The following is a 19,121-nucleotide window of genomic DNA, read 5'->3' as shown; positions in this document are numbered from 1 at the left end:
TGGGAATCCCAAATGCCGCATGCCGTAGCTCTTACGGATCTCATCAGTAGGGAGCTGACACCAGCATATTCCAAATTGCTGATCTCCCGTTACCCCAAGAGCTTTCTACAAGCGCGATTTGCTAGATCCGGCGCTGGCTGTCATTTGCGCACGCTAGCAAGCTACGGAATGGGATTTCCCGAGTGTGTGGTCGATTGCCGCCACCAATTGCGATCGGATGTCCAGGAACCCGTGCTTAGTTGGGGACTATCTGGGGTTAGCTCCAGGCCCAATCTAGCAGTATAGTCTGTATATCAACGCTATTTTAACGGCCGCCTGAGTTCCCGGAATGAACCGACGTCATGCTTCGCTCACGACATTGCAATTATTCAATAATGCTGGCTGGGCAAAGCATGCCAGCTGACTAGAAGAGATTGTCAATTGCTAATTTGAGTCAACGAAGGCCAACTGTGAGCCAGATTGGGAGACACTAACCCGGGAATCCCAATCTCCACACAATGCCTAGGCATGACTTAGGGGCAAACCCACCGCTAGCGCTCTTCTTGATGCGAACTGCTGCGAACTGGCCTGCCAGGCCTGGATTGTCTTCCGGCAGTAAAGCTAGTAGGACCTCCATACCTCCATGTCTTAGACTTCTTATTCACCTGCTCTGCAACCTTTTCAAGATTGTTCCTGTCTCATTCATTCACATAACAAAGTCTATTTCACATCCCCTTCACCGCACAGCGTTATCGTCGTCACTATGCAGGGTCTCAGCCTTATTGTACTACTTGGTGGTAGGTGTCATATCCAATCACTTCTCACATCCAGGTGGCTCTAACTCCCATGAACAGCTTCGCTTGGTGTCCAGGCCAGCATCAGCACCATTTCGGTCTGCACGACTTGCCCTAATGCCACATCGACTGTTGACGTCGTCACACGCTCAGATATTCCCACAACCTCCTGCACGGGTGCTGCCCTCACTGTTATCAGCCACGCGACTTCTGCCTCTGCCGGTAACTCGACCGCCTACTCTGGCACGGGAACAAAGCCGACGAGCACAGGCTCTCCTTCATCGACCGTCGTACCCGTCTCTGGAGGTGATAGATTGGCTGGTAGCCTTGGTGGTGCACTGGTTCTCGGTATGGTGGCTGCATACGTTATGTAAAGAACTGTTATTACGATATAAGTACGATTGAATCTGTGGTGCAACGCAGTGTTATATGGGAGATGTCCTTAGTCATCATCAGACAACACTTGATACGTACCTATGTAGCTACATACATCCAAGGGCCTCCTACATTGTACCTCATTGACCACTCCTAGCCTCCTACATGAAACTCCGGGGTACCTCGTGACAAAAAGCTTATCCCTATAGTGCTCCTTTCCCCGGGGTGCTCCCACAAGTAGGCCAAGCTTAATAAAAAAAAGTAACAGGCTCCCTCTTATTGCGGTGATCAGAAAATCCCTAGGGGTTCCCTGTTTTGTATGCTGAGTGAGTCTACATCACATTCTGGGGATTCCCAATAGCTCGCTCACGCACTTACGCCTAACGGTTTGGTCGTCTCCGAACCCGGATGGTTCCACTCGATGTCTGGAGTTGGCGCCAGCGGCTCCAAAGTCTTGATCTCGAGAGCCACTCCCATATTGGTTATCACCTGGTGGCGGAGCAACCCGTCCGCCATCTTCGATGAGCCGGTTCCTCTCGCTGGCGTCCTAGTGTTATATCCGAAGCCTTCTGGACTCGTTGGTTCGGTACACGCTCGGGTGTCGAAGTCGAAACACGGCTGGGTACACCAGCTCATTGCAGATGTCAGCTCGGAAAAGGAGTATCCCGTTGGTGGTCTTGCCTGGGTAATCCCAACAACGACAGCAATAAGAAATCTCAGAGCCTCGTTGCGCTTCATCACCCCTATCCATGGCGCCGCACACGAGAAATACAGGTGGTATATTTGATTACAGGCGCTAATACTGCCTTCGCGCCGGGTATGGACATATCCCTGTCCGAGTTGATGTCACAGTAGATGAAGGCATCCTAGACGCGCTCAATAGATCTGCCGCGTTAAATACCTCCTGTTCCAGTACCCGGAGCTCGTCCAAAGGGAGCGCGGCCTCCGCATCGCGCATGCGCGGTTGCTGCAGGCCGTGGGCATGATGCATCTCCTGACCATTCCCACGTCGCCCGCGGCCCACATGGCTCCGCCTGACTTCAGCAGCGTGCCTACTTTACCACCGAGGCCGGCCAGCACGACAGGGCTTGCACCGCTTCCACTTGGGCAGTGAAAGCAGCAACCCCTGAGAAAGAAACCGTCCTCACGCGCACCGGCCTCGCCTCCGCCCATAGGCGACACAGCAGCCCACCAAAGAAAGCACATACCGTACAGTAGCTTGCCGTATGTACCGTAGCTTTGACCTTATCTGGTACGACTCCGTCGCTGAGGTCGTCGATGGTTATTGCAATATTACATGCATCACTCGTCAACGGGGCCAGAGCCTCGTGACCGCCAGGGGGTGGCGGCCCCTGCTGACGGTTTGAGATTGGAATCAAGTTTAAGCCTGTGTTTGGACAATTGTCGTGTCTCCAAATTGAAGGCTTCAGAGCTCACGAACCTGAACGGCGCAGCAACTTGTCTGCAAGGCCTTTCCGATTTGATCTCTCCGCACATCTCCTCGTGTTTGCTTAGACTCTTCTGTTCCTGAAGTATTACTGGCAATATCCAACAAACACATTTAGGTCTGTTCAGAAACTTTGACGCATCAATAATTTCTTGCTCTGATGTGTACAAGTCCCTTGCATATGAATCTAGCCATGTAGATTTAGCACGCGATCCTTCTTGCGGTCGGACTAATTCTTTTCGCATTCGCTATCGTTTAGAGACGCCGACGCAGCACAATCGCGTCACTCACAAACGTGAACGGTAATCCACTAGACTCAAACAGGACCACACCCTACTCTCAGGTTATGCAAAGAAGCGGCACGTTCTTTGACCTGCTGCCAAACCGTCATTATATAAGACTTAGACTTCGCTTTCTTCGTTGACCTACAATCTCGACAGATACATAATCAACAAGCTGCAAGCTCTTTTTATTTGAACCTACTACAATGAAGCTGATTGCTATCCTTATTGCCCTTAGCAGCTTTGTTGCTGCCGGCACAGTTCAAGAACGGCAATGCATCACCGGCTCTTGCTACCCCGATGGCAGCTTGGGGACATGCTGCTCTGGCTTTTGCCTCTACGATTCCGAGGTGAGTTGGAATTGTACTCGTGCATCATGAGCAAACACTGAATCAAACACAGAAAGACAAGGTCGGCCGTTGTACGTAGATGGCTCAAGAGGCACCGGTATTGAAAGTGAAGCACAGGCCTTTATCTAATAGCGTTACTTTTACTTTTATTTGCCGGAGCTTTCAAGTCTTGGGAACATGCGAGGTGTATGGACGATTGGAAGGGTCAATAGCCTAGCATTTGGTTCGCTCTAGTACGGTTACTCAACAGCGCGTACTCAGATAAAGACATAATGCCATCGTGGGTTCTGTGATAGCTTATCAAAATACCGCATTCTTGTGGTAATTACTCTGAGGTCTCTCGTGCTTTGCACTATGGCATTTGGCTTAGAGGCCAGTAAGGTTCCCGGCTGTGAAATTCGAAGGTCTTGTCGCAGGGTCTTGTCTTGTGAATTGTGCGCCAGAGATAAACATGGTTATTGAAGAACTCCGTAAGTCGGACTGCTGCCACGTACCTGTCTTGAAGCAAACCCAGTTGTCATTAACTCAAGACCTCATGCAATGCTATGGAATTGGACTTTATCTCGTCAATACGGCCAGTATATGAGGATCTTGAAGTGCTGTCTCAAGAGCTATTGGTATCTCTCATTAGGGAGCTGGTTTTCATTGCCGCGGCTAGTGTTGAAGTATCGTACGACGGCCTGATAGCTACATAGCATTACTAGAAGGTACCGAATCCTCCTTTCATGGTGTTTAGCGAAGGAAAATCAATAACATTTATCCTACGCTAATAGCTTTCAAGAGACACTGGCAAGCATCGTGGTACTCAAAGCCCCCAAGCAACATAAGTCCGCAAATGATTGTCTTCTCGAGATCTTGCGCGCGAAGGGATGAAACTTGACTACGATCGGAAAGTGAAGTCTACACAGTGTGCGGCATGGAATATTCAATTGTGAGTTCGGCATCAGTTAGAATCCCATAGTGACAATTAAATGAAGAAGCAGTATCCCAAACTCGTGAACTGCTTTGCGCACGAGACCCAAAGGTTGGTGCTTATTTGTCACATAATCAACTGTCCCTGCTTGCGAGTACGGCCGGGATCTTCTTACATCAGGCCCATCAGCTCTAAATTGTGGCAGGCACGTATTTCGATGTTCCAGCGACTAAATGTACGCGATGGGTGTTTCATGGGCGACAAAGCTCTTTCTCCCCGCGACTATCACGTATACAGTGTAGTATTGAAATACAACGCATCCCCAGATAGCTCTGGTGATTTGATCTCTTTGCACTGTTCATTCAAGTCTGCTAGTAATAACTCCAGGTCTTATTTCCAATTGCTACGAACATTACTTATACAAGATGAGCTTTGAGCCATAATCCCAATTATTTAATTTCTGATGAGTCGCTTCGAACTCCATAATACGTCACCGGCTAATGTTTGTGGCAAGCTCCCGGGTCTTGTTATCACCATGCCCCCTCCACTGAACCATGTATCGAGTCTTGCTGCCCTAGGTCCGCTTTGCTCCTAACTTCTTAACTGCCAGGTCATTTCTTTGTTAAAGTCTCCCAAAATCTCTGATCAAGTCGGAATTTATGTCATACGTCTTCTCCCACGTGTTACGTTTGTAGACAAAGCTACTTCACTCACGAGATACCACGTTGTGATCGAGCGCGTCCACTTGCCACATTAATTCTCTCCAGATAGGTACAGATTGATAGAAATGCATGGGTAATAGCTTAGGGACCTCTTCGCTCGAATGTAAACGGATCATGGCGCTTCCAGTCAAACGTCTCAAGTCAAGATGCAGTCTATGACAAAGCTAAAGAAGAAAAGGAGAAAGGCATGACGCAGCGGGCTTCCGTAAAGATTTTCAGTGCCTGCCGCGAGACCAGCCTGCTTACCGTGCATGGGCACGAACCAAGTCGCATAGCTCTTGGCGATTGACGACCTGTCCTGTGGCATTCAATAGTAAATAAGACAATAATTCAACCCGCAGTAATATCCAATAACTACATAGCCATCATGGATTTCTAAAATGCCGCTCGGGACTTTTACACTTTGAAAGATATTGTGATGAATTGTTGCTGATCCTTTGCTTGTCGGCTGGCCTTGCCCTTCAGCCTGCATAATCCATTCTACATGACCACCCGGGGAGAGACGTAATATCTCACCAGCATGGCTCATGTTACTAACGCCTAAATAATTAAAACCTGATCCTTCTTAAGAAGCTGTTGCGAAAAAGTCGTGGCCAATTCTGATTGAGGGACGCCTTGAAGACGGAAATGTGGAGCCATAATCCCATATCAGCCTTTCAACCCGCTAGTGGTTTTTATCTTTACTGTTCACTAAACACTGGTAACCTATCGCATTCACTCAGATGATTCACTAGTAGATCTGGAGATGTTCTTCACCTTCCCATATCCCGACCCAATATCAAGCTCAAGTACAAGTACCTACAGCTTTCAAGGTTGCGTCTATTTTTTATGGATTGACTCATTTTTCACAGGTATCGGTCTTTCTTCAGACCACATACATAGTCTTACTTTATTTCCGCAACTGGCATTAGTCTTCCTATCCTGGCATGGTCGAAGCCACGAGGGCCATAAGTAACGTTGTAAGCACTAGTCATGGACCACAATGGGAACCAGCATGCAGCCGAGGTCGCCATTACAGATACGCACTATCCAACGGAAGGTCGGGTTGGATACCCCAAATACGAGGATGGCACTGGTGTCGTAGTCTGTCCTCGTATCGTCAATATGGAAGGCTTCCACGAGCGAGCTCCACTTGATTCAGCCGCGGATGCCATCGTCACCATACTCTACAAGCATGATCCAGATGTTCTGCGCAAATTTCTCGATATTCGCAGCATACGCAGATTTACATACTTATTGCGCGACATTGACTTGACCAAGTCCCCAGAGCAGTACCTCCTGTGTCCCTTCATCATCACACGCGAGAAAACACTTGTTCAGGCAGGCCACTCACATAACCTTTGCAATCCCCTTTTATCGATGGCTGACTTGATAAGGCTGGGTACCGAGTAGGTTACATAAATGGAAGGGTCGCGATGGACTGGGATTCTATCGTAAGCTTTGAGATCCTTCCGACCTACGAGTGGAAAGTTGGAAAATCCACGAATGAACAACAGGGCGTGGCTCATTGCGAGTTGGGTGACCAAGAGGAAGAAGCTTGGGGGTGGCTGATTTCAGGCAAGAAAGTCGCCAGGAACATGCTCATTCACAAGAAGTGGAAACACGAGAGAGGTCACTGTATTGAGGTTGCTTTTACTAGAGAGGATTATCAGGAAGAGGCTTGATCGTGCAGCTGCAGGGACATTTACGATAGACACAAAGTCCGCGCGTTCGGCGACGAGGGGGCTATGGTAGCATGTAAGCACGAACAAGGATTGTCATGGCGATGCATCAGTTGTACACAGTAGCTTGGCGTTCAGTAGGCTTTCAAAATCGTTGGACCATGAGCTCACAAACCATTTTCATCGGCGGCCCAAGGATGACGACAATGGACGGCCATGTCACGATTCATGAGTTCGCCTCATTGCGTCTCTATTCAAGCCTTCGCACGACCATGCGAAGTTGCCAACTCGTGCATTCATCCCCCACCTCATTGACATCAAATCTTTCATCGCCTCCAACGAACTGCAGTCACTGAGAACGGGGCTGACGGCATCGTATCGATCCTACACAAGCACGAATCCGAAGTCCTGCGCAACTTTCGGGACGTATTCGCGGTCGAGTCGTTCAGCTACATTCGGCGCCCAATTGACAAGGACGGTGGATGCCTGCCTTTTGTAATCAGTGGCCACGAAAACAAGGTTGGGGTAATTTCATGGATGTGTAGTTCCGCTGTTTGCAGTACTGAACAATCGACAGGTCGGCTGTAGAATGAATTTCAAGGGCGGGAAAGTCGCGACTGAGTGGGACAACCTTCAGAGGTTTCAGATCCTTCCTGGCGGAGCATGGGTGTGGAGGAGTTCACATAAGTTCCATCACTTCGTTCTGTCTAACAAAGAGGACTAGGAACGCAAGAATATTTTGGGATAGGAAGCGATAGAGGGCAGCGTAGCATCCATGTTAAAGACTGCAATTCTTCAACAACTTTTGCATGTGGACGAGCTGGAAGACTTCTATTGCATTGAGGTTGCGTACAACGTCCAGGACGAGTAGGCGAAGTGGCAACTGCTGGTATCTTGTTACGAATTGGAACTGAACTCCGGCCGATGGAATGCGCTGTGATTAGGATGATTGAAGCTCAGTACCATGAATCAGACAGACTGGCTTACGGTACCAGTTCATTCTGATCAAGGAATGTTCGCTCATACAAATTGACGCAAATTGAGACTTGAAAGAGGCCAGACATTTTTGTGAATATTCACTTTAATTTTCAGTTACCAAAGCCCCGATCTGCTCCCACCAGCAGTAACTAGCAGCACTAATCAATTATGGTGCTCCTCCTCGCGGCGAACCAAAGTCAGCGAGGAGGGGAAGATGTGGTTTTGTCGATCCTGGGGTAGGTGATGGGTTCGAGACTAGAACACCTTCTTGACGCCCCAACTGACAGCGAGAACTCGCACGCCTAGGAAGCAGCTCATGGCGACGGCGTAGGATAGCGCTGAGAAGAGAATGATCGCTGTCCAGCCTTGGTGCAAGCTACCAACGTCGCGTAACGCTCCTCCGATTGGCACACTGGTCAAAGTACCGAAACTCCCAACCATGAGCGCGGTGGAGTAGACTCGGCCGTACTCCCTCGAGTCACACAACTGCCCGAGGCAAACTGGGTAAAGCCCGAGGTTACTGCCACTGGCAAACCCAAAGGTGACAACGAACACGATGAGCAGAGCCCTGGACGAACCAGCAGGCAGCCAGAAAGCCAAAAGCGTGATGACGCACAGCGATATAGTGAGCACTATCACGTTGAAGCGGCCAATCTTATCAGCAAGAAAGCCTGGAAGGAAGCGGCCGAAAAAGGACCCGACGTTGAGGTATACGAGGAGGATGTATGCCGAGGTCGCATCCTGACCGTAGTCGGCAGCATAGGATACCACGAAGGTGAGGGGCACGAATATGCCCCATTCCAGGAACCACACACCAGCACAGCTGAGACTGAACTTGAGGTCTTTGAACAGAGACCAATCTGGCATGACTGACACCAACTTGTCACTTGGAGGGAGGCGGGTACGGAGCAGGAGGTTTGCCGGGACTGAGAGTCCAAGAAGAATCAAGCCGATAATGCGTGTTGTCCAGGCAAAGCCGAGTTTGGGCAGAAGACCCTGCAGGAGGAGGGGAAATATAATGCCACCAACGGATCCGGCGGTGGCTGCGATGCCGGTAGCAAGGCCGCGGCGCTCCTTGAAGTAGTGAGCGATGACTCCATACGCTGGTACATTGAGCAAAGCCCCGCCAATTCCACCTAGCACGGAGTACGTGAGCAGGATCTGGTAGTATTCTAGCCAGAGAGTTAGCATATGCTATGTGACTGGTCAAAGATCCTCGGGACAAATCTTGAATGGACTACATACCGACACACAATCCCAGAATGAGCTGACTGGCGACAGTCAAAAGACTGCCAACGGCCACAAGGATTCTCGGTCCATGGCGGTCAAACACGGGGCCAACCTGAATACCAGCAAAGAAGACGATAAACAGGTAGACGCTGAAGATCCACCCTATGGACGAAGAGTCGTAGTCGGCCAGCTGGTTGGTTGAGAAATACGACTCAAAGACGGCAGAGCTGTTGATGAGGCCGTACACGGACAGCATCGCGCAGAAGGATCCCAGGACGACCAGCCATGCCTGGAGCCCACCTTCGGGGAAAGTGAGGTTCTGTTCGGCATCTCCATCCGCGGGAGGGTGTCCATCTGGGAGCGGCTCCGCGCGAGGTGTTTGGATCTCGCCGCCTATGTTGCGGGAGTCCTTTTTAGGGGAAGTCAACGATCCATTGGATCGGACAGTTTGATTTACCTGGCAGCTGTCATCTGCATGGTTGGCTTCAGGGGTCATAAAGGGGCCCCTGAGAACACTGAGGCGTGGTTCGAACTTATGCCTGCTCGGCAGTCACAACAAGTCCTGATCACCGACTTTGTCTACTCGTTTGACGATGTGCGTGCTGCGGGGGCGGAGAGAGACACATGGAAAATTTGGTGATGGTGGGCCGTAGCGTTCTTTTCAATCCTGAACGCACTTCGGCTTAGGCGTAAAACTCGGAGCCCCACAGCGGCTCTCAAGGCTGCGGGCGGTGTATCTTTTGGTGTCTTCAGCGCCATCTCCAGCGCCATCTCCAGCGGAGCCGCCCGAGCTGGCAGTTGCCATCACCTAATGCCAAGGCAAATTCGGCCTGGCTGTCTGGCTGGCAGAGCTCAGACGTGGTCTAACTACATCAAAGCAAGCCTGAGGCCCAGGCTATGTGTGGAATAGTTATCGGATTGAGTGGTTTCCACTAAACTCCGATCGCTGCCTTGTGTTGCCTGCATGCACTGGCACTGGGGGGATACCCTGAGATTCACGATATTTCCATCCGAGATTCGCGGTCCATGCGTAGCCCATTTGACGGTCTGGTGGACGCAGGGCTGGCGCAGATCGAGGGCCCGAGGGAAGCGGTCACGGCTTGCTTTGCCAAAAAAAATATGCCAACCGACTTTGGCCATGGACTTTCTTTGACGCAGTATCGCGAACAACAGTGAACTCCAATTATTCTATTGTCTGTCATAGTAGTGAGAGCGAAAGTCATGTGCAAAGTTACAGCGAATGGCAACTCGGTTCTATTTTAGGGCCCATGCATAAAACTAAGCTTACTTGGCGACCACTACCGGCTAGACCACCACCGAACGATCTTGGCCTCGTCTTAGCGACATCAAGTGTTGATTTGGACTTTGCGGCACAGTTCCCTCTTGGCAGGGGGCGATGGAAATCGTTTTTCTCGTGTTGATCTCCCGCTCCAAGCATGTCAATCGTTCCTCTATTCCATCACCCTCGTCGATCGTTTCGCAATCAATAGTCTTCCTCGATGAAGACGTCCGCTCTTTACGCCGGCACGGTGGCCCTGCTGTCGCTGCTGCCGTCCGGAGTCCTTGCGCAGGTCCGGCTGCCCTTTGGACGCCACTCAGCCGGGGTGCAGGACGGGCACGCAGCCACAACACGCCAGCGCCGCTCGTTTCCCGTTCCCCTTTTCAGCGCCGAGGGGACGTACGTCGTCAACGCAACGGTCGGCACGCCGCCCCAGAATGTGTCCTTCGCCCTCACTGTGTCGGCGGACGAGTCGTGGGTACCGGATGCGCAGTACTGCCATGCGTCGTATCGTGACTGCCTCTATGGATCATTCAATCACAATGAGTCCTCCACTTTTGTGCGGCCGGGAACAGGCAGTTTCTCTGCATACTATCAGGACGACACCTATGCCTACGGTGACAGGATACGAGAAACCATTGGATTTCCTGGCGGTCCAAGTGTGACGAACTTGACCATGGGCTTGGCGCAGCAGACCGATCTTTGGCTGGGTGTCATGGCACTCGGGTACAACGACAGCTACTCAGTCGCAAATATACCCGACCGCCTCTTGGCAGAAGGTCTAATCAACTCGACAGCATATAGCATGTGGCTCGACGAGGAAGATGCTGTGTCTGGCCAACTGCTCCTTGGCGCCGTCGATAAGTCTGCTTACGACGGAACTTTGAAGCGCATTTCTGCACCGCGGAATCAACACATTATTGAGGATGACACCACCTACACCCAAATTTCGAATACGTTCGACGTCTACATCCAAGCCGTCAATGCAAGCAAGTCATCCGACCCCGCAGTGGCGCCCCTCATCCAGAACACCACGGCAATGCCATTGGTAACTATCGATCCCACATTCACCATCTCGGTTCTACCGGAAGATCTCGCAACCGCTATGTGGACGTTAGCTGGAGCCACCTATTCCGAGACCTACGATGCCCCAATCCTGCCCTGCTCTTACCGCAATAATACCACCGCGCATATCTCTCTGCAACTGGATAGTGTCGGCGTTGATGGCGGTCCTGTGCTCAACGTCCCTCTTTCTGACCTTGTCCTTCCAGAAGATACTTGGACGCGCAGAATTTGGGACTACGACACGGACACGCGTGTTGACTGGTGTCTCTTCGGGGTGCAGAGCATCAACGCGACTTCGTATTCCAGTTACCGCAACAGCTGGACCCTCGGTGCCGGCATGCTGAAGCGCCAGTATGTCGTCTTCGACCTTGCTAACGAAGATATCGCCATGGCACCCGTGAAATGGTTGAGCGCCCAGACAGGACCCGGCGAAGATGTGGTTCCTTTCTCTACTTACGGCGCCATGATACCTGGTTCAACAGGAAATACCAGCAAATGCTATGCTGACGATGATGACTGTTCCAGCTCCCGTTCATCACATGGCAGTGGTTCCGGTAGCAGCAGTGGCAGCGATGAGTCCGTCGAGCTAGAGCGCCATTATATTGGGATGATCGCCGGGTTCAGTGTCCTTGGCGCTGTCATGCTTGGCATTGCTATATGGGGCATTGTTCAGTGTTGTCGTGATAGTAATAAGTATGGCCCTGATGGAGCTCTAACAGAGAAGGGGTCCCTGGAGCCGGAAGCTGCCTCTGCTCAAAACACCAGCGCGAGCCCGCAACAGGAAGTTGGACAGGGAGAAACATCACCTCCTACGGCAAGAGAACAGTCATAGTAGATAATCAACCGCCCTTGTACGAGCAAACTAATCGCTAATATATACCCTTTTGACATTATTCGCTCTCCGACTGCTTTCTTGGCCAGGTGACATGGAAAGTTAAGTTAACCCAGGGTGCTGGTACGGTGTCATGAACTCTTATCTAAACTAAGGTTATCCTAATCCGGCATTGACACGCGGTGTTCAGCGTCGCAACCACAGAGCTGCGGGGTAGACACACACCAGAGCAGTGACCATCTACAGACTTTCTACATCATGTCTGGCATAGATTACGTACGAGGTAGCACGGTGTTGAAATCCTCTTATTCGTGAGGGCAGCTTCTTCTCTCACTTTCCAGCATATCAAAGAATCTCAGAAGGCTCTTTCGCTCTCTCTCAACTTTGACGTCCAGGCGCGCTGAGACTAACAGCCAACATGGCCGAAGTCAAAACTTATCACCTTGGCGATCTCTCTCTCAAGTCTGGTGGGCTTATACCAAATGCCTTAATCGCGTACAAAACCTTCGGATCCTCTTCAAGTCCAACCATCATCTACCCAACCTGGTACAGCGGCAAGATTGCCGACAACGAATGGCTGGTTGGTTCCGGCAAGGCCCTAGATCCGGAGAAATACTACATAATCATTCCTGCACTCTTTGGCAACGGCGAGTCGAGTAGTCCTTCAAATACTCCGGATGTGAGGCCCTTCCCAAACGTCACTTTCTACGACAACGTCAAGGCGCAGCACCGATTAGTTACCGAGGGTCTTGGAGTCGAGCATGCGCGGGCCGTATTGGGCTGGAGCATGGGTGCCGGGCAGACGTACCAATGGGCGGCGCAGTTTCCGGACTTCATGGACCTAGCCGTGCCGTTCTGTGGGAGTGCGAAGACCAGCATCCACAACCAGGTATTTCTTGAGGGTGTCAAGGTGGCGATTCTCGCAGCCAAAGGAAGTGCATCCGGAGGAGTGTGCGGAGGCGAGGTTGGGCCATCGTCTCCGTCACCCGATTCAGGGTGGGACTCGGCACAGCGCGAGACGGCTTTGAAGGCGCTTGGGCGGGTTTACGCAGGGTGGGGGTTCAGCCAGGCGTTCTATCGGGAGAAAGTCTATGAAACGGATCTTGGGTACAAGAATCTAGAAGATTTCATGGTAAACTTCTGGGAAGCTTGGGCGATGGCAAAGGATCCGGAGAATATGCTTACAATGCTTCACACATGGCAAGCGGGTGATTGTTCGGATCAGGAGCCCTTTAACGGAGGTACGTTGATCTGCCTGTCTCTTGACTGGAAAAAGTCGTGGATGCATCGCATACTTACCTCTGAAAGACCTTGGTCTTGCTCTTCGGAGCATAAAGGCTAAGACTCTGGTTCTCCCCGGCAAAACGGATCTTTACTTCCCGCCCGAGGACTCAGAGAACGAGGTAGAGCATATGACGCCTGGTGTCGGAAAGTGCATCGTCATCCCATCGATATGGGGACATTGGTAGGTCTATTGCACGCACGATGAAATACACCTTGCTTAATCCAATTTCACTCTAGGGCTGGCGGACCCGGTACCAGCAAAGCGGACGAAACTTGGCTAGAGCAGAAGCTGAAGCCATTTCTGGAAGATGGCACTTGGTAAATAGCACGAGTGATTGTACGATTTGCGCAGTTGATTAAGCTTGGTACCTGATAGCACACAGGTCTTTTTCTGGTCCTTGGTGCTGAACAATGAACGCATTGTTTCTCAACATTCAAGCCAACACTTTATGTGATGACGTACCTTGGTTCCATTCTATACCTGCCCTCAAGGAAGACAAAGCCTGGCTTAATAAAGCAGTCAGGTCAATGAGGGCAAACTATATGAGGCAACCAGTACACACTGAAATCCACATGGGACATATGTATCGCTTTTCAATTCACCACTCGTTACTACTTATCCACATTCATTCGTTTTTGATCAATTCACAACTGCGGCCCTGCGTAAAACTTTCCATTCACCACAGACTACATTCGATTTTACCTCTTTAAGTACCTCGAGAGACCCATCTGAAGATGCCTGTATCTGTTCTGCCCCTTTTTGACCTCACGCCGGACGAGAAGCAATCCTCACTACGAGAACTGTTCGACATGATAGAAGAGATCCGTCGCATCATCGCAGGACCGGCGCCCCTCTCCGTTTTTGACTGGTCCGAGGCTCTGCGCCTGCTTAAGGATGCGTTCGTACTAGCCAATGATACCCATGAGTGGTATGACGATGTGCGGTTGGCGACTCTGTTCCTGTACAAGGGCGACTGCTTCCGGGGGCTCGGCCGGGTGCGCGAAGCCCGGGATGCATATCAGGCCGCTCTACAAGTAGAGACACGGTCGTACGAAGATGAAGGATCTAGACTTAACGCAATAGACCGACTCACAGACCTAGATACCTTCATGGAAGATGCTAAAGCCCGTCGGAAGGCTGGACTCTGGCATGCACTCAACCACAGTAACGGTAACCCAGACCTCTCGATCCTGGGCTACGAAACGGAACTTTGGGACCCTGAGCCCGCTCTCCGTGTTCAAAGTGTGGAGCGGTGGCCAGCGAAGGTAACAACTTGCATCGGTGGGCAAGTCTCGTGGCTTAAAACTGATGGATACGGGTTTGCCCAGGAGAAAGCACCACTACTGCGGAGCAGAAGAGGCCAGCAGATTGCGCCATGCTTGATCACGACTGCTGCATGATCCATTCTACTCGAGATAGTCTATTATAACACTTATTGGGCTGGCTCCCCTAGATAACGAAGAAAAAATTCTTACCTTTTTATTTACCCATATAATCACCTACGTACTTGTCATCAATATTTCCCAGCAATCCCACGCTATACAATTAAATCTGGCTTCGGTGGAACCTACAAGTATGACGGAGGCATTCATGGTCATGTTTAGCAGTCAACATATATACTAACCCTAGTTGGCGAAAGATTCGGCAAAAACTTGGAGGGAGCAACCCCGTCCCGAGAATTGATGACTCACATCTTTGGGGTACATCATGGCCCTACACCCGACGAGAGTCTACCGGATTTCATGGAAATGCAGAGGTCTTCGGGTAGGCATGAAGACACTCATTCACTACCGTTGGACGTGGCGCTCATGACATATGCAAGGGTGGACTACCCCATTTGTGATGAGCAGGCAAATCAGATCAAATTCTACTCAATACAATAGCTTTGCACAGTATCTGGCTTCACTTTCCTACTACAACATCAGTCTTATCATATATATTTGAGCATTATGAGATGACTATACCCCTGGAATACCCAACGGAATACCCAACGGAATACCTGCTCGTCCCTAGCCTTTAGTTGGATTCCAGACCTTGAACTCTAGCGTGTAGTCTCTCTGCTGCTTGATACGATCCGTACATGGCATAATGCCGCTCGCTCCGAAGCGATAGTTATCCCCCTTCTTGATCTGAAACTTGTTGATCAAGTCGTGCAGGATATCGGCAACGTCTTGGTAGCCCACGAAGTAATTATACCGTGCAGGGTCCCACTCGGTGGGCCGGATGGTGAAGGAGCAGGTCCCCACAGTTATCAATGGATAGAATCCCACGGCCTGGGTTTTCTCATCCCACTCATCTCGCTCAGCATGGAAGACGAGTTTCGGTTCATCTTTCACCTTGTTGAGGACCTCCATGCAGTCCGGGGCCAAAGGCGCCGCGTCCTCGTCCGCACGATTGACCACGTCGCGGGTGTCGCCACATACATTGCCGCCGGCCCCGAGACCACTGCCGTATGTCTGGTCTACCCAAGCCGGACCATTGAGTATCGAACCTGCAGGAATGACGACTCCTTCGGGGAGTGCCGTAGAAAGCCCTGCAATGGCGGCCAAAAGAGAAACAGTGACCTGCATTATGCTTATTTTGGGTGATAGGGGAGTGATGGTGATTTGGCTTTGTTTTAATCATGTACTGGTATGTTTGCGATGGAAGATACAGCGCTTGATCCAGGGCCCCTCCATGATATGTAGCACTAATTGAGAGGAGTTGGTCGTGATGCAGAGTACAAAGATGTCACATTCGGCTTTGTGTATGCTCTGAAAACGGACATTGTGGTAGAATGGTCTTTTTCCTGTGCACAAGTCAACTGAGATTAGATCACGGTCAGCTGCCAAGTTTCTTAGTTTTTGTCCTTTATGTTAACCTCTTGGGTATACAATCAACTCATTTCATAATTGGTTAGTCGCCTTTCCAACAATTTTGAGGAGCATGCACGCCGGCCGTTACCAAGGACGTTGTCAGATGTGAGATAACAGACGTTGGATATTATATCAAGTCACAGTACCTATTGAAGAAGCAGAAGCAAGACTTTGGACACTCATTTGGGAACGAGTCGCCCATGAGTATTATTCTATGGAGCTTGCAGAGAGAGTCTTAAATGATTACCCAAGTACCAAAATTGCTATCCAGTTACCTACGAGGACTACATGCTGGGTAAGCCTGTCATTTTTATTTTTATTTTTATTTTCGACTCCGTCTCTGTGATTCGGCCCATTGCTGGTCTAACTTGGGGGTTTACCCCATGCCGTATGCTATCGCTGGAAACGAAGTCGATGGGACCTCTACTAGTTTCGGTTATTTTTCATTGTTCAGGACCTGATGTGAGTGCAATAGACAGGAGGTAGCGACAGCAGAGGGAATGGCTAGGGTGCGCTAAGCTTGTGCTGTGCCTCTCTGGATTCTTCGGATGTTTGTGCACCTGAAGTTAGTACGCCGCTGGCAATCACGACGAAACTCGGGTGCTGGCTTTTGTTCGGTCTCTGACCCATCATCACAGGTATTTCATTCTGTGACCAGCCAAATCCGGTCATATTGGAAGGCTTGATGGCTGACCGCGCGATATTCTGACCACGACCGGCGCTGTCATCCGGTGTCTGATTGTGGGGCGCTAACACGGGAAGTCGCACATCCGGGGGCACGGTAGTACCGAAGGACCGCGCTCCAGTCTCGGCGACAGGTACAGAGTCAAAAGACGGCCGCCCCTTGCGACGAATGGATGCGTTTCATCGCATGGCGTTGGCCAGGGCTGGGATTAGCCGCATATGGGTCGGCCGGAAACATGACATCCCGTTTCAATTGGCATCCATGGGATCGGTAACCAGCAGTACCGGGGGAACAGCTGACCGTCTGGCCATTGGCAAGCTGGATCGTGAGAGGCTCGTCGCGTAAAGCTGCCCGCCATGATGTGTGCAAACCTGGGGATCCATGCACCCATTGGAGGCACCGTCGATAGTGAACATGATGCACCAGCAGCCAGGCCCGCTAGTTTACCTATTTCGTCAGGGGCAGAGCTGCTACTGGGGGTAAGGGCTGAGATCACCAGCATATCAATGACAAGGCCGACACGGATCGATAAAAACGATTGCTTGATGAACGATGAGAATGCTTCGGTACTATGTATTGACTACTACCCGCTGCGTGTACTATTTCCGTGTGCAGGTCTTTGAGCCGTGAATGTGTAGTTAGGCGCTGCCACCTGAGCCACGAAAACTGCCAAGCCGGGAGTTTGGTGGTGCTTGTTGAAGTTGCTTGAGTCTCAAGACCCGGTAACAGGACCCCTGTCCCCCCGTCCCGTACTCTTGTACTGCGGAAATAGCTTCTCATGGGTGACCACCCGAATCCGCGATCTACAAAACGTTCGACCACTCACCACTCCGAGCAACCGACTTCAGATTGCCCCGGAATGTGAAAACTGTAGGTTGTGGAGACAAAGAGCCTAGCCTAGGTGTTTTGTTTCACGGGTACTTAAGTCAACCGACTGAACTCGGGTCGTTCTTCTCGCTCCCATCTCTCTTGCACCAATCAACGACGTATCTCCCATGTGGCACTGTCTTCTTCATGGGGCGTGAGACTCAGGAAGGATCGTTGCAGATCGGGATTTAGTGACACAGCTTTCTCGGCCTCATCGAGTTTAGTCAGGACTGATTCCATCAGAGGTGCTCCACCCTGCAGGCAGCCGCCGGAGATCCAAGCTCGTAGCCAGGCGAACAGTTTGATTATGGCCCGTGCCTCTGTGCGCAAACATAAGCAACATAAAGATACGACCTCAGCTTGTCAGTTCCGGCTCTCGAGAGACGAGACCACTTCTCCAAACTCCCCTCTGACTTCGTACCTGAGATCCAGGATGACGGCGTACGCAATCGTACCGTGCTCTGCGGTAGCCATGCTGCTGTTGGCAATGGCCTTGGTCACAATGTCTTCGGCGCAGTCGGCCTCCGCCAGCTTAGATCAACCAAACCCCATCGCCGCGCAATATCCAGACCTTGTCAGCGGAACTCTTAATGGAACCACTATGATAGTTCCCATAGCCCTCGAGCTCGCGCGTCAACTGATTCCCGGAGGTTACGCCATCTTGGAGCAGTCCTTTCGGTCACTGCTTCCGTCCTTTCCCGCAGGCATGTATCCGATGATGGTTTCAGCCAAGCACGACCACGATATCCAATTGCCGGCTTACAATCTTTCAATACCGGACTTCACTGTGAGTGGCTGCCTCAGCAACCCTGCAGCTCTCTCGCGACTGACCAGTTCATCAGCGAGCTGCATTTGAGTTTCCCTTCCTAGACCTCAGCGGCGACGGACATACTCCCTATCGTCTGCAGGACACTGTGCTCATGACCGCCTCCAATCAAGGAGCCATAAGCGGTGCGGCAGGATACGGAATCAAGGTTTATCCTGCCGACTTGGACCCTCCAAACGACGGCTACCGGTCCGATGGAAACGGCGGCAACTATTTCAGCGCTACCAGCGTCGAACAGGTAGACGGCGTGAGCAAGTTCTTGACGGTTGCAAGCACACCCTGTGCGCGTGAACCGCCGTATCCTATTGAATTCATCAAGAATATCACAAATCAAGTGGTGTTTGCGAACTCATCCGTATGCGATAATTATCAGCTGCTGTTCAACACGTCGCTGACAGCGCCACCTTTCGAGCCCCAGCCGGTAACAGGAACAGTCACTGGTCTTCTTGAGCCCTTCACAACACCCCAAACATGGACGGGTGTATTTGGGTGGAATTATGCCACAGCGTTTTTGGAGCCAATAGCCCCTCAGGCCTGCCCAAAGGCTTCGTCATGATCAGCGACAGATCAGTCCATGCTCATGGCCTGTACGGTGTAGACATTGTTGAAGGGAAAGGCGCTGTTGATGTGATGCGGTTGCCGCGCGTTAGAACGCACGAGGCAGATTATGATTCAGAAGATAGATGAGATACCCCAG

The 19,121-nt window shown here is 51.0% G+C and overlaps 9 protein-coding genes across 9 annotated transcripts; 7 read left to right on the top strand and 2 right to left on the bottom strand.

Moving 5' to 3' along the window:
* Positions 1-742: 742 nt before the first annotated feature.
* On the top strand, positions 743-1,147 carry JN550_008449 (uncharacterized protein; the record flags this gene model as incomplete). Its single annotated transcript, XM_049320411.1, has 2 exons — positions 743-776; positions 834-1,147. The coding sequence occupies 2 exons, from the start codon at positions 743-745 to the stop codon at positions 1,145-1,147; spliced, it is 348 nt and encodes a 115-aa protein (XP_049169671.1).
* A 422-nt stretch (positions 1,148-1,569) lies between these two features.
* On the top strand, positions 1,570-2,262 carry JN550_008448 (uncharacterized protein; the record flags this gene model as incomplete). The annotated part of the gene is made up of 2 exons (XM_049320410.1): positions 1,570-1,833; positions 2,062-2,262. The coding sequence occupies 2 exons, from the start codon at positions 1,570-1,572 to the stop codon at positions 2,260-2,262; spliced, it is 465 nt and encodes a 154-aa protein (XP_049169670.1).
* Positions 2,263-5,833: 3,571 nt separating this feature from the next.
* JN550_008447 (uncharacterized protein) lies at positions 5,834-6,525 on the top strand (the record flags this gene model as incomplete). The annotated part of the gene is made up of 2 exons (XM_049320409.1): positions 5,834-6,249; positions 6,300-6,525. The coding sequence occupies 2 exons, from the start codon at positions 5,834-5,836 to the stop codon at positions 6,523-6,525; spliced, it is 642 nt and encodes a 213-aa protein (XP_049169669.1).
* Positions 6,526-7,755: 1,230 nt separating this feature from the next.
* JN550_008446 (uncharacterized protein) lies at positions 7,756-9,535 on the bottom strand (the record flags this gene model as incomplete). Its single annotated transcript, XM_049320407.1, has 4 exons — positions 7,756-8,672; positions 8,746-9,139; positions 9,188-9,269; positions 9,408-9,535. The coding sequence occupies 4 exons, from the start codon at positions 9,533-9,535 to the stop codon at positions 7,756-7,758; spliced, it is 1,521 nt and encodes a 506-aa protein (XP_049169668.1).
* Positions 9,536-10,229: 694 nt separating this feature from the next.
* On the top strand, positions 10,230-11,906 carry JN550_008445 (uncharacterized protein; the record flags this gene model as incomplete). The annotated part of the gene is made up of 1 exon (XM_049320406.1): positions 10,230-11,906. One exon carries the CDS (start codon positions 10,230-10,232, stop codon positions 11,904-11,906), a length of 1,677 nt encoding a protein of 558 aa, XP_049169667.1.
* A 418-nt stretch (positions 11,907-12,324) lies between these two features.
* JN550_008444 (uncharacterized protein) lies at positions 12,325-13,512 on the top strand (the record flags this gene model as incomplete). The annotated part of the gene is made up of 3 exons (XM_049320405.1): positions 12,325-13,147; positions 13,215-13,371; positions 13,428-13,512. The coding sequence occupies 3 exons, from the start codon at positions 12,325-12,327 to the stop codon at positions 13,510-13,512; spliced, it is 1,065 nt and encodes a 354-aa protein (XP_049169666.1).
* Positions 13,513-13,925: 413 nt separating this feature from the next.
* Positions 13,926-14,591, top strand: JN550_008443 (uncharacterized protein; the record flags this gene model as incomplete). Its single annotated transcript, XM_049320404.1, has 1 exon — positions 13,926-14,591. One exon carries the CDS (start codon positions 13,926-13,928, stop codon positions 14,589-14,591), a length of 666 nt encoding a protein of 221 aa, XP_049169665.1.
* Positions 14,592-15,200: 609 nt separating this feature from the next.
* JN550_008442 (uncharacterized protein) lies at positions 15,201-15,761 on the bottom strand (the record flags this gene model as incomplete). The annotated part of the gene is made up of 1 exon (XM_049320403.1): positions 15,201-15,761. The coding sequence occupies one exon, from the start codon at positions 15,759-15,761 to the stop codon at positions 15,201-15,203; it is 561 nt and encodes a 186-aa protein (XP_049169664.1).
* Positions 15,762-18,100: 2,339 nt separating this feature from the next.
* JN550_008441 (uncharacterized protein) lies at positions 18,101-18,980 on the top strand (the record flags this gene model as incomplete). The annotated part of the gene is made up of 2 exons (XM_049320402.1): positions 18,101-18,385; positions 18,441-18,980. The coding sequence occupies 2 exons, from the start codon at positions 18,101-18,103 to the stop codon at positions 18,978-18,980; spliced, it is 825 nt and encodes a 274-aa protein (XP_049169663.1).
* Positions 18,981-19,121: the final 141 nt, after the last annotated feature.

Source organism: Neoarthrinium moseri, assembly GCF_022829205.1.
Source record: "Neoarthrinium moseri strain CBS 164.80 chromosome Unknown scaffold35_Wmoseri_CBS_16480, whole genome shotgun sequence".
Lineage (NCBI taxonomy): Eukaryota > Fungi > Ascomycota > Sordariomycetes > Amphisphaeriales > Apiosporaceae > Neoarthrinium > Neoarthrinium moseri.
The sequence above is the reverse complement of the archived record's forward strand: the minus strand, read 5'-3'. Positions and strand labels throughout refer to the sequence as shown.